Source organism: Artemia franciscana, chromosome 11 (assembly GCF_032884065.1).
Source record: "Artemia franciscana chromosome 11, ASM3288406v1, whole genome shotgun sequence".
Lineage (NCBI taxonomy): Eukaryota > Metazoa > Arthropoda > Branchiopoda > Anostraca > Artemiidae > Artemia > Artemia franciscana.
The window spans coordinates 17503960-17522492 of record NC_088873.1 but is presented as its reverse complement, the minus strand read 5'-3'; the positions used below and the strand labels follow the sequence as shown (position 1 = coordinate 17522492).

The window sequence follows — 18533 nt, the reverse complement described above, 5'->3', positions numbered from 1 at the left end:
ATAGACCCTATATTATGGATAGATACATTTTGCCAAAGATTGTGCTTTTTGATTATCCACATCTGGCCCAACAATGATATTTTCCCCATATCTATATCTAAATGAATTAGATATCTAATGAATATCTAAATGAATTACATGAACATCTTAATGAGTTATATATAAATGAAGACGCATCATTTGGCCATCAAGCAGTAAGAATGTAATTACGAAATCCGATATTTATAGGCAATCACGCTGCAATAGAGGTGGTGAGAGAAAAGTAAGCAGAAGGGGGGGGTGAGAGTTTTGGTGGCAAGAGCCGTGGTACTCGCCAGGCTTGCCCCTTAAATTGCGGGAACAAGGTAGTCAGCCTTCAACGCTTCCCTCACTTCTTTCGTAAGGAAACCCCAGAAGAATGGTGGTTTTATACATGTGTTTCCAGTTTTCAATTTTCTGCAGCGGAACATTAAAAAAGAAAAAGATGCAGTTATCAAGATTGCATCAAAATTTTTCGCAAAAGATGCGATAAAGCAGGCACAGGATGTGTGCAAAAGTGCCTAGAAATTTAATTATCTTTTAAAAAAGCTTTCTATTGTTCTAATAAAACGATCCTTGTGTTTCAGGAGTCGTTCGTAAAATTAGGACAAAATTTAAACTTTAGCGTAAACTTTAGTGAGGTGTTGAGGAGGGGTCAATCCCCTTTGGAAACGTAACAATTTCTGTGCGTTTTAAATTTTAATATTGCTCCTTAGTCTAAGTTGAAGAAACCTCGTTTTTAAAAATGAATTTCTGATCGATTTTTAAATAATGCCAGGAAATCTGCCCCCTATTGTTTCTACTCTGTCTTTGTTTGTTATGGAAAGGCAGTGTGGTCTTCGTCGCTATTTTTGTAAAGAATTAGATACGATTTGCCAAATTCATTAGTATGTTCGTAACTAAAGTTGCTACAGAGAAAACTAAACAAATTTCGCCTAAAATAGCTTAAAAAGTCGATGAAAATTTAAAATAATTTTATTCTGGCTGGCAATTTTATTCTGGCTCTTTGAAAAAACGAAAAATTAAAAAAAAAAAAGAAACAAAAATTATTTCAAAGGAGAATAGCCAGAAAAAAAAACAGTAAAATAGATGAGGAAAACAAGGACAACTGTAATTAATACTATAATGGCAACACTTCGACTTGGCCAAGGATGAGAATTGGGCTGAATTGGGCAGCAGGGGCAGCAGTTCTGCGGTTTAAGTGCAGTCGCCAATTCGGTTATATTAGTCCACCAGTTCCTTTGTGCACCAGGAGCTGTTTCTAAAAGTAAGAAAAACACAATAAAACAGCTTTCTGGTACAGAAATCTAATGATAAACCATGGATTACTCAAGAGATTCGGAATCTGATAAAAGTGAAAAACAAATTGCATTTAACTGGACCCGTAAAAGATTTCAAAAGAGTAAGAAATTTAATTGTATATAAAGTAAGATGTTCACGTAAGCAGTATGGGTCTAAAATAATAAGCAAATATAGAAATCCAGCCCAAGGAAGTTCCATGATAAGTCAATAAGTTCAGAACATTATCGGCAAAAAGTAACCAGAGTTGAAATGAGATGTCAATGGTAAACCCCTGTTACCTAGTGAAATTAATGACTTTTTTGCATCAATTTGTAAAATTCATCCGCAACTAAGAAAATTACCACCAGTGCTGTCACTTACTTGAAGTACTTTTACTTGAAGTACTACTTTTGTGTGCGTGTGCTTTGGCAATGTACAAAAAAACATTGCAAAATAGAGACATCTATTATCAACAAGAGCTATGAGCTCATATGGCACTTGTGACGAGGCAAGAAGAGCTAAGAGCCAAGAGATAATATGGTATGAGCTCTAACAAAGATCTATGAATCAATAGATTGATTTAAAAAGGAAAATAAGAGGCTTAATGCCGGTCAGGATTTAAAATAAGAGCTCTGAGTCACGATGTCCTTCTAAATATCAAAATTCATTAAGATCCAATCACCCACTCGTAAGTTATAAATACCTAATTTTTTCGAATTTTTCCTCTCCCTTTAGCCCCCCAGATGGTCGAATCTGGGAAAACGACTTTATCAAGTCAAATTATGCAGCTCCCTGACACGCCTATCAATTTTCATCGTCCTAGCACGCCCAGAAGCACCAAACTCGCCAAATTACTGATTCCCTCCGCCCAACTCCCCCAAAGAGAGCGAATTCAGTACGATTCTGTCAATCACGTATCAAGGACATTTGTTTATTCTATCCACCAAGCTTCATCCCGATTCCTACACTCCAAGTGTTTTTCCAAGATTTCCCCCTCCAACTCCCCCCAATGTCAAACGATCTGGTCGGGATTTGAAATAAGAGCTCTGAGACATGAATTCTTTCTAAAAATCAAATTTCATTAAGATCCGATCATCTATTCGTAAGATAAAAATACCCCAATTTTCACATTTTCCAAGAATTCCGGTTTCCTCCTCCAACTCCCCCCAACGTCACAGGATCTGGTCGGAATTTAAATAAGAACTTTAAAGCACAAGATCCTTCTAAATATCAAATTTCATTAAGATCTGGTCACCCTTTCGTAAGTTACAAATACCTCAATTTTCAAAATTACCTCCCCCCCCCCAATTCCACCAAAGAGAACAGATCCGGTCCAGTTATGTCAGTCACGTATCTTAGACAGGTTTTTATTCTTCCATCCAGTTTCATCCTGATCTCACCGCTTCAAGTATTTTCTAAGATTTCCGGCCCCCCCCCCAATTACGCTTGATCCGGTTGAGATTTAAAATAAGAGATCTGAGTTACGAGGTCCTTCTAAATATGAAGTTTCATAAAGATCCGATCACTCCTTCGTAAGTTAAAATACGTCATTTTTTCATATTTTTCAGAATTAACCCCCCCCCCCAATAGATCGGATCCGTTCCAATTATGTAAATCACGTATCTAAGACTTCTGCTTATTTTTCCCACCAAGTTTCATCCCGATCCCTCCAATCTAAGCGTTTTCCATGATTTTAGGTTCCCCCACCCCAAACTTCCCCCAACGTCACCAGATCCAGTCAGGATTTAAAATAAGAGCTTTGAGACACGATATCCGTCTAAATATCAAATTTCATTGAGATCCGATAACCCGTTCGTAAGTTAAAAATACCTCATATTTTCTAATTTTTCAGAATTAACCCCTCCCCCAACTACCCCAAAAGAGAGCGGATCCGTTCCGGTTATGTCAATCATGTATCTAGGACTCGTGATTATTTTTTCCACCAAGTTTCATCCCGATCCCTCCACTTTAAGTGTTTTTCAAGTTTTAGGTTTCTCCCTCCCAACCCCCAATGTCACCAGATCTAGTCGGGTTTAAAACAAGAGCTCTGAGCCACGATATCCTTCTAAATATCAAATTTCATTGAGATCCGATCACCTGTTCGTAAGTTAAAAATACCTCATTTTTTCTATTTTTTCCGAATTAACCGGCCCCCAACTAAGTGGGGGGGCCGGTTATTTCGGCCTAATTTTTCTAATTTTTCAGAAATATCCCCCCCCCCCACAAACTATCCCAAAGAGAGCGGATCCGTTCCGTTTATGTCAATCATGTATCTAGCACTTGTGTTTATTTTTCCCACCAAGTTTCATCCCGATCCCTCCACTCTAAGTGTTTTCCAAGTTTTAGGTTTCCCCCTCCCAACTCCCCCCCCCCCAATGTCACCAGATCCAGTCGGGATTTAAAATAAGAGCTCTAAGACACGATATCCTTCTAAACATCAAATTTCATTGAGATCCGATCACCCGTTCGTAAGCTAAAAATACCTCATTTTTTCTAATTTTTCAGAATTACACCAAATTTGGAGCAATGAATATGTTTTCTTTTTTTTTGTTTTGCTTGGCTTGTAGATGGTCGTCTAGCCTCCACTCGCCATGTTATTTTACAAAAGGCTTCCCTGCCACCTTAATGAAAAAAGAAGAAGAAGATAAGATCCCTTGCAGAAATAGCGCATTTTTATAGGTACTTTTAATATCAAAGTAAGTACACATAAAGATAGACAGTATTGTGAGACAGCTACATTCAGTGAATGCAATAGCCTAATAGTGGCCACAAGGTATTTGGTCACATTGGCCTATAAATTGAAATGAATATTAAGATAATATTAGTGAGTGCTATTATTGAATCAAAACCAAGCCTTATTTTCTAGTGTTTGTAGAATGAATGTAAACACGAAAATTAAGATGAGTAACTGCTTACTAGGTACTAATGATATTGGTAGACCTCAGGATGCGAATCTGATAAAGTGTTTAATGGTCAGTGGGGCACAAAGTTGGAGAGTTTTGGACTTCTAAAACCGGATCTCTAAAATTGGAGGTCCAAAAACTAAATATACTAATACACGGGGAAAGGGCTGTTTCCAGGATTTTTTTTCGTGAGGGGGGGGGGGCACAAGAAAGGTTTATAAGAGGCACATGAAATTTGCTTATATTCATTTTTGCTAAGTTTTTACGAGTCAGACACATATTTCAGGGGGAGGGGTCAAACCGCCTAACCCCCTCCCTAAATACAGCCTTGCTCGTGCCTATTCTTGGGAACGCCAGGTAAGCATAACATAACGAAGTTCAAACAGAGCTTCATAGGGACATTTTCTAGGAGCTGCAGACCACCTGCAGCTGACGTCCCTTTGACGCATGTTTTTGAGCATGTTTTTGGTTCTGTGAAAAAAAAATAAATAATATAATGTTTCATAATGTGTCACTCAAAAAAGAAACAAATTAGCGTACACAGGAGAAAGACATTACAAAATATTTTTTTTTTGCTGGAATGGATGGGCTCTAATGAAGTTTTCTATGCCAAATTAACTCATTTGACTTTTATTTAAGAATTTTTTAGGGAAAGGGACAAGAAGTCCTTAATGGCAAATTAACCTGCTAGCTCCAAATCCTCTGTTCTATCATGTCCTAAGAACGCTGGCCACGACGAAATAATAATAATAATAAGATAAAAAAAATTACCCTCCAATTTAGCTGCATTCTCTCGTGTTTCAGTGATCATTACGGCTATTTCCCGATTAGTTTCTTCTTTGAGTTCCATGTTTTCAGTCGGTGTCTAAAATTGAAAGTACAAATATAATGAAAATTATAAGGCTCAAGGTAAGCTTAAAATACATTTGTTCTAGCAAAAAAGATAAGAAAACAGAAATAAATTGTGCAAAAGTAACTATCTGTGCCCAAAAATTGGTAGCACAAAAAGACAAATTGTATAAAGCAAATGCCTAAAACGTGTTCAAAAATCAATTCCCCCCCCCAAAAAAATGTGAAAATGTTTTAAAGAAAGAAACTTCACAAACTTGAAAATCCAGAAGTGTAAACCATTCCTGATAAATTTAAATATTTTACAGGCGTTGTTTAGAGTCCTCTACTCCTGATAGAAAGGTTGCTGAATAGAATTATTCCTTCAAAAATTAAAAATACATGGTTTACCAAATCTCATACAGTCAAAATACATAATTTATTTAAACACAGTATGAAACGCCAAAATGAAAAGGAAAATACAAGAAACAGCAAAATAACAAAACTGATAAAACACAAGATAAAAACAGTCATTAAATAAGAAATACAAAGGCTAAAAGAAAACTAACTACAAAGATGAACTAGCCATTAATTAAAATATGAAAACATAAAGGTATACAACAACTCATTAGCACAGCCTTCAAGTGGAGTTGGTATGAGGCATAGTCTAGGGATCTTATATCATAAAACATTACGGTATATTGGATGTCCAACAACAAAATTGGTATGTAGGCCGTTCACAACCTTATTCCGATTTTCTTATTCCAATTTTTGAATATTCAGTAAGTGTCCAGGTCTAATAAGAAAAAGTTTAATTTCAAATAGTTTGGCTAGTTTCTAGCAATTAATTAAGGAGCAATTTCCAAAAAAGAAGTTTTCTAAAGAAAAGCAAAGGCCACATTAGAAATTACTACTAAAGAATAAATGAAACCGAAAATAAACAGACAAAACAACAGGTAATGAATAAATAAATCTTAAAAACGAGTAAAGCTTAATTTGAATAACCAAATCAAGCTTAAACCCAACAAAAATTTTTTGGTATTGAAGCACAAATATAACCCACAACGAAAAGGAATTAAATAAACTATCATAGAAAACAAACATGCAATAAGTTCTAATATAAATGAGTAAATAAATCTTAAAACGAGTGAAACTCAAATCGAATATGCAAATAAAGGTTGAAATGAACAAAAACCTTGACAAACAAAAGTTAAGGTTTTGCCGTCTTCTCTCACTGTAAAAGTCTAATACATATTGTATCATTGGCTCTTTACTGAAATTAAATAAAAAAAAACAATTTTTTTACTGAAAGTAAGGAGCGACATTAAAACTTAAAACGAACAGAAATTACTCCGTATATGAAAGGGGCTGCTCCCTCCTCAACGCCCCGCTCTTTACGCTAAAGTTTGACTCTTTCTCTCAGCTCTACTTTTTAAAACGGTAAAACACTTTAGAGTAAAGAGCGAATCGTTGAGCAGGGAACAGCCTCTTTCATATACGGAGTAATTGTGTTGCCGGAGCAACACTTTGGTATTGTCCCGTTTTTGTTTTTTTTTTCCTATGCCACCGATCTCAGCTTATTCCTGGAAACTGGTAAGGGTCTAACCTGTGCGGTTTTTACGGAAAGTGTGGACCTCAGGCCAGATTGGTGAATATAACATTACATTTTTGAAAGCTCTGCAGAACTGCTGCCTGGGGCCAAAAAGGATGGTTGTCCACGAGCCAGAGCCTATGGTGTGCGAAGTGAAGTGCAGTTATATAGCCTATGTCAGAAAAGAGTATCTCAAGTTGTGCAGTCAAGCTTTCGTTTCATCAAACCATGTTTCTGCTTTCGAGTGGATAGCTCCGTTCTAGTAGGCAAGCAGGCAGGCACCACTTTCAAACTGAAGATGGACTAAAATCTATAAGTGTTAAATATATGCGGCAGTTACCCGGCCCCACAGCCAATACATCTTCTTTGAGTGATACATAGAAAAACTTACAGAAGCAAAATGTGGCATTTTCCCACGGGTCTGAAAGTTCTGCCATCTATTGTTTCTACCCATTTCTGTTCGTGATTTCAGCTGAGTTAATCATTCGGTTTTTCGGACTTGGGATTGCGGTAGCGAAATGGTATCAGATGTGCCTAAAAGTTCTCTCGTTGCTAAAGAAATTGGAGCTTATCCTTTGCTCCTTTCTAAGTGGTGACGTTAGAAATTTGGCCTACGACAGAAAAAAAAAATCAACTTTTGAATTAAGACAGATAGAATTTTTTTTCGACGGCAATCGATAGCTCTTGATGATCTGATCAAAGTATATGATATCCATTTTTTGGAACAAAAATTCCTTCATGAGGCATACCAGTTTCAAAGTTTAAAGGGGTTGACAACTTCAGTAGTAAGGTACACACTGAAACGAAATCTAGGCCGATAAAAATTGTGAGACATAAAGAGGACTTGTAAGCAACAGTCGACTTTTAGATAATAATCACCTTCGACAATGAGGGGTTTGCCACTTTTGCTAGTTGGTGTACCAATTATTTGTTTCCGAAGTATTTGATGGTTAAACCAATTTGGTTCCAGTGGTAAGACATGTAGGGGACTTGTAAGTAATAATCGGCTGCTGGGCTACAATCATCTTCAGCGATGATGTGTTTGCAACTTTTGTTTCCGGTGAACTTGATGTCTATCACGGGAGAGGGACTTGTAAGTAAGAATCTGTTCATTTTGGGCTAGAATTTGATGCAGATTGTGTTCGATATCTTTAAATCTGACAGAATTAAGTGTTTACGCAACGGGTACAAACGATAACGTAAAATAATGAGGTAGTTTCGTAATAATTAGTGTCACCTATGGTATTTTAATCCTAAAAAGTTACGAATAGCTTTATAATACCAACTATATTATATAAGATATTGTTCCAAGTTTTCATCCGTCACGATGTCTAGGATTGAAAAAGATAAAGTTCAACTGGCTGCAAAGTCAGTTTAGTCCTTTCTTTCAATACTATTTTGTTGTTGTTTTTTCAACGCTGAGGAATAGCCTTTGATCATGTGATTACTGATCGATAGCAAAGAAACAAAACCAAAGTGTTGCTCTCGCAACACTTTAGTCGGCGAAGCCGGACAAAGGTTGCCACAAAACTTCACGTTGCCCGGGCAACGCAAGTCTAGTTTCTGTTCCTTTTAAGTTTTAATGTCGCTCCTTACTTTCAGTTAAAAAAACTAGTTTTTTTATTTAATTTCTGAACGTTTTTGAATTAATGCATGTTTTGATTTTGGCTCTCTGCACATGAATAATTAAAACGAAATTTGCAAATTACTGTATTTTTTGGCTAAATGGCTTTCTCATAGTTTTGATTGGACGATTTTGATAAAAAGGAGCGGGGGAGTAGGCCTAGTTACCCTCTAATTTTTTAGTTACTTAAAAAGGCAACTAGAACTTTTAATTTTACGAACGTATTTGTTAATAAAAAATTACATAACTTACAAAAATAACTTAAGTAACGAACTCCTAAATTTGTATGTTTTTATTACACATAATAGGGGGTTTGCCCTCTCGTCAATACCTCGCTCTTTACACTAAAGCTTAAATTTTGTCCCAATTCCTTAAGAATGACCCCCTTTATCACAAATGCTAAGAAATCCTGAGCCCCCTTCAGGGAAATTCTCTTCCCCCTTTCAAAATTCCTCCATAAAAATTTGCCCCCCGTACAGCCCCCCCCCCCCCAACCAAAAAAAATCCCCCGTAAAGTATCTGTACCCTTCCCAATAACCATTACTATGTGTAAACACTGGTCAAAGTTTTAACTTTGAGCCCCTCCCACGGGGACTGTGGAGGAGTATGTCGTCCCCAAAGACATAGTTTTTGTTGTTGTTTTTTTTACTATGCTGAACAAAATGGCTATCTCAGAGTTTTGATCCGGTGACTTTGAGAAAACAATGAGCGTGGGAGGGGGCCTAGGTGCCCCCCAATTTTTTGTCACTTTTAAATGACACTAGAACTTTCGATTTCCGTTAGAATGAGCCATCTCTCGACATTCTAGGACCACTGGGTTGATATGATCACCCCTGGGAAAAAAAAACAGCAAAAAAAAACATGCATCTAAGATCTTTGTGGCAAAAAAAACACAAACTTCCACATTTTTGTAGATAGTAGCTTGAAACTTCTACAATGGGGTTTTCTGATACGCTGAAAATGATGGCGTGATTTTCGTTAAGATTCTATGACTTTTAAGGGGTGTTTCCCCCTATTTTCTAAAACTAGGCAAATTTTCTCAGGCTCGTAACTTTTGATGGGTAAAATTAAACTTGATGAAACTTATGTATTTAAAATCAGCATTAAAGTGCAATTCTTTTGGTGTAACTATTGGTATTAAAATTCCGTTTTTTTTTAGTTTTTCTTAATATTGAGCCAATCGCTCCTTACTACAGTTCATTACCCCAAACTGTTTGACTATGCATGTTTTAAACAGTCTTGGAAAGGACAAATTAAATGAAACCGAATGTTTGACTATATGTCAAACGTTGACTATATAATACTATTAATTGTTGAAAGAATATCAGTTCAAGATTTTATTTCACTGTAACTTTATTTTCATTTTCAATGCTGCAATAACTGGAAAAGAACATATTTATAACATAATTCGTTTTCAGTGAAGCACCAATGACGTAGTAGGCTGTAGACTTTTATTGTCAGGGAAGGGGGCAGTACCCAAACTCTTGTTTGTAGTAAAGCTATATTTTCCTTGAAGAATCTTGGCAAAAACAAATAAAATTAGTTGCTGAACGCTCATCAGTTCAAGATTTTATTTTACAATAATTTTTATATTTATTTTCAATGTTGTAATAAGTAAAAAAAAATATTTGTAATATAATTTATTTTCAGTAAAGTGCCAATGATTCAATAGGTTTTAGAGTTTTACAGTGAGAGAAAAACCCAAACTCTAGTTTGTAGAGATTTTGTTTGTTTCAAGCTTTATTTGCATATTCAATTTAAGTTTCACTTGTTTTAAGGTTTACTTATTCATTTATATTAGTACCTATTGTATGTTTGTTTGCTATGATAGTTTGTTTAATTTCTGTTTTAGTTTTCGTTTATACTTAAATAGCAAAATATTTATGTTTGGTTTAAGCTCGATTTGAATATTCAATTTAAGCTTTACTCATAAGCATTTTCTTTTCTTTTTAGTCAAACATTGGTATTTTCCTTAGCTTTTTTACATATGCTAATACAGTAATGTATACAGTAGTGATGAAGGTCTATTCACAATATCAAGCAACAAAATCTTAGTGGCATGCCACGAATCATCTTCACTCATTGCATCAATGAAGGACCAACCACATTCTGCTAATTCCCTTCAGATAAAACTATAGTCAGTATACACATGTTTTCTAAATAATGATATTTTTGGCTGTAGTCTAAACCTACAGCTTATGATAATATGGTCAGTTACACCAAGTGGTGGTGAAGGTGCTACACAAAAGGCTGACTCATGGTCACTAACTAGAAGAAGATCAAGCAATGAAGGCACTTGGCTGTCCTTGTATCTAGTTGGAAAATTTAAAGTCCAGTACAAAGAATATATTTTTTTTTGTATGGACATCCTACTGATCCACAGACCTCATAAACATAAGACCTCTCCTACTCTCAGAAACAACCCTACCTCTCATTTATCTAACAAAAATACCAGTTATCCTCCTGCCCTTTGCCCCAAGGGAAACCACCTCATCATTATACCAATAAAAAATCATTTATTTCTATCTATTTATATTTAACTTTATATAAAGACCATCTTAATAACTATTATTTAACTAGTCTTTTCCAATGCTAATAAATGATTTTTTATTCTTCTTTTAAATGATGCGAGGGAGCTCCCACTTCTCAGCTCTTCTGGGAACAGGTTCCATAACCTTGCATAAGTTATATTCAGAAAAAATCTGATCATACAGTCAGAGAGAAGGGTATTTGCAGGTATGATGATGATTGGTTATTTACATTTTACTGGTCCGAGATTGGTCAAAATAATTTTTTTTAATGCAGACGGAAGTTCAGTAAAGACATGAACACAAAGCTCAAGCATGGCTGATGATCCAGCAACTCTATTCACAAATACTCTTTAATTTCCCAATTAATTTCAAAGATTGCTTCTGAATCAAATTGAGCTTTAGCAGGTGTGATTTAAAAGTTGATTGCCAGATCATTGTATAGCAGAACCAGTGTTTCCTGCTGCAAAGTGTTCTTTAATTTCTTTATTATTCCAGGATTTCAGGATATCTTCAGCTCTACTGCTTGAATGTGATGCAGGAATGACAGGTTCTCATCAAGCAGGACTCCTGGGCATTTTGTAAAACGCTTTTCTTGCCAGCTGATCAAACCTCTGGTCGTTTTGACACTTACATATCTCTGGATAGACGCTTCCTACCCAACAACAAAATAAAATCCAAGATTTATCAACATTAATAAGGCGGTTAGAATCCATCAAGAGATACGTCTCCTCAAGAACAGCCATAAGCTTGGAAAATGAGTGCTATTTTATCCCTTTCACAACATTCTAATGTGGTATCATCTGCAAAAGCCACTAGCTGATCATCATCTACAGGCTGAAAAGAAGCTTCATTGTGACATAGCTTACAGCAGCAAAGAATAGTGCATGTCAGGTTTAATATGCTATACAGATTGTTAACATTAATCAAGAAGAATACTGGTCCTAACACTGACCCTTGGGGAGTACCACAATTGATCAATAGATTATTTCCTGGATTGAATCCCAAATCAATCCTATAGTCCCTCAAGTACAATCTGAACCAATCCAGAGTTTTGCCTCTTATTCCTATGTGCTCCAGTTTCCTGAGGAGAATTGGGCAGTACATACTATCAAATACTTTTCTGATATCAATCAGAACTGTTACAGGTAGAAGGCCAGAATCCATAACTTTGCTGATCCACAAACTCAAAGCAATTAGTGCATCTCTGGAAGAGTGTCCTGGTCTAAACCTAAACTGATGAGCATTAAGAAACCCTTTTTCATCCAGACGCTGGAGTAGCTGCTGCTGCATGCATTTTTCGGAAAAACAGGGTTTTTCAAACCTTTGAAAAGCAGAACAAATGGAAATTGGTCTATAATCTGCAGGATGACACTTGTTTCTGCACTTGGCTGTCCCTGGATCTACTTGGAAAATTTACAGTCTGGTACAAAGAATGTTTTTTCTAGACATTCAAGGTAAGGCATAAAAGAGTCACTTATGGAGTGACCACAACCATCCATTGAACTAATGGGAGGTCAAATTCACCAGCCAAAATGACACTCCCATACATTTTGTTATTCTCTTCTATTGAATTAGTTAAAGCAAGGAGAGAATCTTCAAGGATGGGGGAACTAGGGCTTCTAAATATGCAACCAATTCTTAAAAGCTCACAAGGCAGGTCAACAGTTATCCACACTTGTTCTACATATGGTTCATAATTAGAATTAATGTCAATGTTTCCTGCCTTAATCGAGTTTCTTAGATAAATGGATATTCTTCTTTCATCCTATTTACTTAGGTTGAAGTACAATTTATATCCAGCTAACTGTACCTGAGCACCATTCAGATGAATATCTGAGTGTTTAGGCTTAATTTCACAAAAAGCATAAACATCCTAGAGGATAAATCATCAATATGTTTAACAATTTGAAATGTATTAACTAGGTTTAATCTATCCCTCCTGAATTGCAAAGATGGTAGGCCCAGACACCATAGTCTACACTCATTAGGCAAATACTTCAAATAAGGAACAAGTTTTGAGATCTGTTCTTTCACTTTTTTAATAAGTTGTGAATCAGATTTTCTTGTTTGATACCACAAAGATATGTAGGCCTAGTATTCAACTATTGATAATGTCATTGTCTTATACAGCATGGTAAAGCTTTTCAGTTTATTGTGAGGCAGACTATTACTTTTATTACATAAGTATTGTCAAAGGTCATCGAAGGTCAGTATCCTCTAGATGGAGAAAGACTAGAGACAAATGCTTCAAATATCTCTTTCCAGGACATCTTTAAGGCTCTGGCTGGATTACCTTAAATTGTAGCTAGGAGCAAATCTAAGGATATCCCATCCTTGTAAAGCTCCATTATGATTTCTGTAAGTTGTTTGATGCAGTTGCATGCTGCATTTGGGTTGAGGGCTCAACAGCTTCCCAGTTGTACAGGAGCCCTAGCTGTTCCTATTCTTTGTCAAAAATTGTCCTTGAATGCACCCATTGAATCAGCAGCCACTACATCTTCAGACAGTTGATTCCAAAAGTTTGTTACTTGGTGGCTGAAGAAATAGCTTCTTTCTTGGATTGAAGAGTTTTTCTTGAAGATATTCTTGGAATAGCCTCTTGTCAAAAAGCATTCAGGGAGGGGAAGAGTGGGCAAGGGGACCAGGGAGAATATTTTTGGAAATAATTTTGAGGCATAATCATGTTGCCAGATTTCATCAAGTATGTGAGAGTAGTGCTGTCACAATATGACTGAAAAGCAAAATATTTACTTCTTTTTACTGTCAAAAATTTGTTTTTGAGTCTTGCTATAGCACTGTGGCAAAGAAATTGATATCATTATTCTTTTTGGCTGTCTGTTTTGGTTGTTTGGGTTCACTTTTTTGTAAAGCAGGGTGGTTTTTACAGCATTGTTGTTTTTAGGCGATTTGTATAAAGAAAGTAAATGTATGAGACAAAATTATTAATTATAGTTTTTGATTTTGGTGAGAAATAGTGGCCACTTTACTGCCTATATTTATTTATTTATTAATACCAAATATAGTAAGCTTTCAAGCTTGTCACACTTTAATTAGATATATATTCATCTAATAAAAGCTCTGCATTATATGACATATCACCTCCTCTGTTCATCCTAAAACATTAAAATAAAATAATAATATTAATAATTTATTTATCACCCACTTCACAAAACAGAGGTTAAGTGGAGTAAAATATAAAAGAAAAACAGCAAAGGTAATACAAGAAACAAATTTAATCACATACAGAAAAAGGACGGATAAGGCAATGAAAACATCCAAGCCTATAAAGTGCTTCAATAGCTAGCTTGGCAGATAATTTTTCGAAAACACCAGTAGTATCTGTTGCACAATACTTTTTAACCAGTTTTGTATTCCAATAAGAGTGAGGTAGATATAAAAGAAATGTGCAGTACCAGTAATAATTTATGCGAATACGTTTTAAATCACCATTCAACAGAAGTGGCCTAATACCAAAACAGAAGAGTACAGAATGATCAAAATAATTTGAGTAAAGCCGAGTTACCGCTCTTCTCCTATAGTGTGCACAATTTGCTACAATCTTAGAGTAGCAAAGCCTCAGCTTATCACAAATGTCTTTGACAGCACAAGACCAGAGAGCATTCATAGAATTGCAAACTGTTATACCAAGCCAACAAAACGATTTAACACAAGGAATACTAGAATCACCGCAGTATAGTGATTCTGAACAATTATTACCATTGAAAACAAGAAACTCGCACTTGTCAATATTTAGGTACAGGCCAATATCGCAGAAAGCAGAAGTAACTGACTTCACTGAATGGGCAAGACCAGACTCAGTTTGACTAATCAGAAGAAGGTCATCTGCATAAGCCAGATATGAGATATCAGATGGTCCTAGTAGGCAGGTAATTGATATTTTGGATAATACATTTTCAATAGAAGCACTAAAAATACACGGCAAAAGAACTCCCCCTTGTCTTACACCGCACAGAACAGGGATATGACCAAAATAAGAATTACCTAATGACTTAAGGCAAAGGTAAGAACAGGAGTACCAAAAACAAAGCACGTGAATTACCAACAGATTTACTCCTCTCTGGCATAATGATGTCCATGCTTGAGTATTACAAACACTGTCAAATGCTTTAGACAAGTCTAGGGTTGCAAAATGAAGTACACAATGAGTGCAATGGGCATCTTTTAATCAAGAAGTCAAAGCATGGTGACAATGCTGACAGCCTAGCCCAGATCTAAAACCAAATTAATTATCATCATTTAGAGCAAGCTTTTGATTGGATGCATTTTGGAAAAATAGTGGTAAGGGATGGTTATTTTTTTATCACTTATGAGTCTTATACAGGCTACTGGCCTAGAGCTTGTCATTTCCATTAGAATCAGCCCTTCTGACATTATCACAACCCTCCCTTCCTTAAAAACCTTTAATTGTTAATAATGAACAACTTCACAGCTTAAAGATCTTGTCCAGGGCTAGTGGGTTTCAGAAGGCATGTAAGTCTTATAAGGCAATAGGAGTGTAACTTGGAAGTCAGTTGGATGCTTTTTGACATTTTGCTGAAAATACAGTCTTTAAGTGGCCTAACAGAAAAGGAAGAAGACACAACATGGCAGAATTGATTTAAAATTTTTGGTAAAAATGAATCAGTCCACAATTCTGAGCTACAAATAATACATCCTATCCAAATGAAACCCCTGCTTACAGACCCTTAAACACAATATCTTCTTTGGTACTCCTTTATTAGGCCTACATGGTATACACTTGAGAATTTGTATAATGAAGATCAGACAAAATCCAGTTCTAGTCATCTTTATACCAGACAATTATCTTCAGCTTGGTGGAAAACTCCATTGTTGGTATATTTTAATTAAATATTTAGCTTTTTCTTTTGGTTAAATTAGCCTATACATTTAATGTAATGTGGTCTGGTCAGGCACTCTGAAAATTCTTTTTTTATCCAGTTTGTTTTAGTATCCAGTGTTCTATTAGGCTATATTTTAGTATATTTTGTTATGATTAACCTAACTTTTGAAACAGAAACATTTAATGTAGGCCTACTAAGAAATATCACAAAGGCATCAAGTGGCATATTATCATTAGTCTGTTTGTTATTAAGAAATGTGAAAAGCTAAAAATTTACCAATGTTGAGTAAATTTTGACACTGAAAAAATAGGCTATTTAATTTTAATAAAACAATTTTTTAGACAAAAGGTTTAAATTTATCATCCTTTCACTTAATTATGACAAAATTAATGCTTGATGATTAATTAACCTTAAAAAATGGACAAATGAAATTCAAACAGTAAGTTTGAAACAAAGATTTGATTATTTTTAAGGACCCAAAAGCTGTAGAAAAAATATTAATTTTGAGTGTCTATCAAGGGCTTATAACAAAATGCATGCGTAAAAAGCTAGCCAATAGGCTATTAGGAAATAACACAAAAATGCATGAAGATGTAGGCTATGCTAAGGTAAGAAATATGGACTGACCCATTTTTAAAAAAGAGCCTTCAGTTTACCCTGAGTGAGAACAATAAATTTTGGATTCAGTGTATATATTTGCACATTAATGGGGAGGGGTAGGCCTATGTACCCTACTGTGATAATGTAGCCTACATGGTAACCATAACAACATCATAGACAGGTAGGTTTTAGTAGCCCAGTTTTTCAATTGAACAGTTTAACAACCAAGCATTTATCGAAGGTAAAAAGAGCTATATAGCCTACTTACAATTTTTTTACTTTACTGGAGCTAGGCCAGCCAGAGGGCTGGCTGTCCCCTTCACTCCCAGCTGATTGCTTAATTTGAGGAAACACTTCCGGAAGTTTTGATGATAATTATAGAGAATATCGCTACCTATCAGGGTTGCCGCCTTTTCGGTCCATGGTTATGTCCCCTGAGTATCCAAAAATGCCACACTTAGTCAAATTATCTCTATAGCATGTCCATCTTGAAATAAAACTGGTTGTTTTTTAACGGCTTGTCTTATTGACCAAAAGACATTTCGTAAACTTCTTTCAAAGCACCCAGTTAACAACAAATATAACGAAAACGAACAAAATTCCTTTAATACAATAATTCATTTCTTCTACAAAACAATCTTGGACTTCTTTGCTAATGGGCAAATGCAAGACTTCTCAAATTTAGCGTTGAGAATTGTCAAGTCATTCTCTTCAGCAAAATGAATCTTTGTCATTTTCATTTTCTTCCTAGCCACCCAATCTATTTTGTAAATAACGAGCGAGATCTAAGATTCGCCATTGACAGTAACCCGAATTCCGGTACCCATGCTAAGAAATCTGTGGCTAGTCAAGTATAACCTATATACTAGGTCCAAAATATCCGCTAAAATTGAATTCCACTGTCTTGAGAAAATTTTCCCTATTGTCTCTAAGAGAACATGTTTTACGGATATTAAAAAGAAACTTGCAGTGAATGTTGAGAAGTACATTAAATTAAATTAAAAGACAGTGTATGTATTAAAGGTGTCAAAAAACCGCATCAGCAGTATCTCAAGAGTTTAGAGCATTAGGCTAAAAGTTTCAGGGCTCGCTAAGGGGTGTGTTTTAGTATTAAAAAAATCACTATATTTACATGCTACTACTTCAAATAAAAGTAGTAATGGCACTGCTGCTAGTACTAATATTACTAAAGCTAATCATATTTATGTGGAACTTTCAGGGAATATGGAGTGGAATGTTGGGTTAAACCAAAATATATCATATTTTTGCAGGTTTTCAACAGAACGTATCAGTAATATCTCAGAAACGGCTTAAAGTATAAAGGTAACACTGCCAGGGCGCGAGGGGTCGTTTAGCTAGAAATAAAAGCTACAACGTGAATAATAATACTACTGATGACAAGTACTGCCGCCACTAATATACGATTTTATATCATAGGCTACTTTAATCTCCTGATTGTAAAGAACCAAATCCAGCATGCCAAGGAAATCATTAGGTTTGCAATGGGGACCCTGGTTATTATTCCATGCCCATGAGAATCAAGCTTCTTCCAGTGTAGCTTTAATATGTTTTGGCCACCTCGACTTTTTAGAAGATTTCAACAGGTTATTGTGTGCCGCCTTAGCTAGACGTCTATCGGGCAAATGTAATATCTGTAACAAAAATTTGATCATCTTGATAATGCTCTTATGACACAAATTTGGTAGACCCAGGTCACCTTTAAAAGCCAAACTGCTTTCAAGCCGAATACTTTTTTAAAATACATATACTGCAGAGACTTCAATTGTCTCATTGTAGTGGCCCCCCACAATAAAATCATGAAACGCTGCCAAAAACCTAATAAGATGAAGATAGGCTGAAACAGAAAATTTAAAGAAAGCAAGAACTTTAAGGGAGATAATCATGAAAGAAGTTCAAACTCAGTTAAAACATTCGTGCATCTTAAATTCAGTAAGTCAGAGAGGCTAGAAATGTCCTCAACAAATTGTTTTTAGCCTTAAATATTCTAAAGAAATTTGAATCCTCTCTACGAGGAGCATCATTAAATGAAGCTTTTCAATACTTTCATTACAGCTGTGGCCAGGCCGCCGTCGTTAACCAGGTTTCGCTTGAATGTGTAGGTTTATCGTTGGACAACTCTAAAGGTTCCAATTCGATCTGTAGTTGGTCTTTATCCCACAAGACCAAGATGTAAGCTGGTACGCGTAGACATTCCGAGGGAGAAGATTGGGCGGTACTTTCAGTAGCAATGGCACACCCTATGTGATGGCAAGGCTTTATTTGTAGTTTTTCTAT

The 18533-nt window shown here is 35.7% G+C and overlaps 1 protein-coding gene across 2 annotated transcripts; it reads right to left on the bottom strand.

Moving 5' to 3' along the window:
* Positions 1-975: 975 nt before the first annotated feature.
* Positions 976-16666, bottom strand: LOC136032903 (uncharacterized). Of its 2 annotated transcripts, XM_065713341.1 has the most exons (4): positions 16507-16613; positions 7013-7232; positions 4974-5067; positions 976-1279 (listed from the first exon to the last, which is right to left on the bottom strand). In XM_065713341.1, the coding sequence occupies exons 2-4, from the start codon at positions 7073-7075 to the stop codon at positions 1065-1067; spliced, it is 372 nt and encodes a 123-aa protein (XP_065569413.1). In that variant the 5' UTR covers positions 7076-7232; positions 16507-16613; the 3' UTR covers positions 976-1064. The 2 variants fall into 2 exon arrangements, 1 of the variants encoding a protein (XP_065569413.1); XR_010618806.1 differs by lacking the exon at positions 7013-7232 and having other exon boundaries at positions 16507-16666.
* Positions 16667-18533: the final 1867 nt, after the last annotated feature.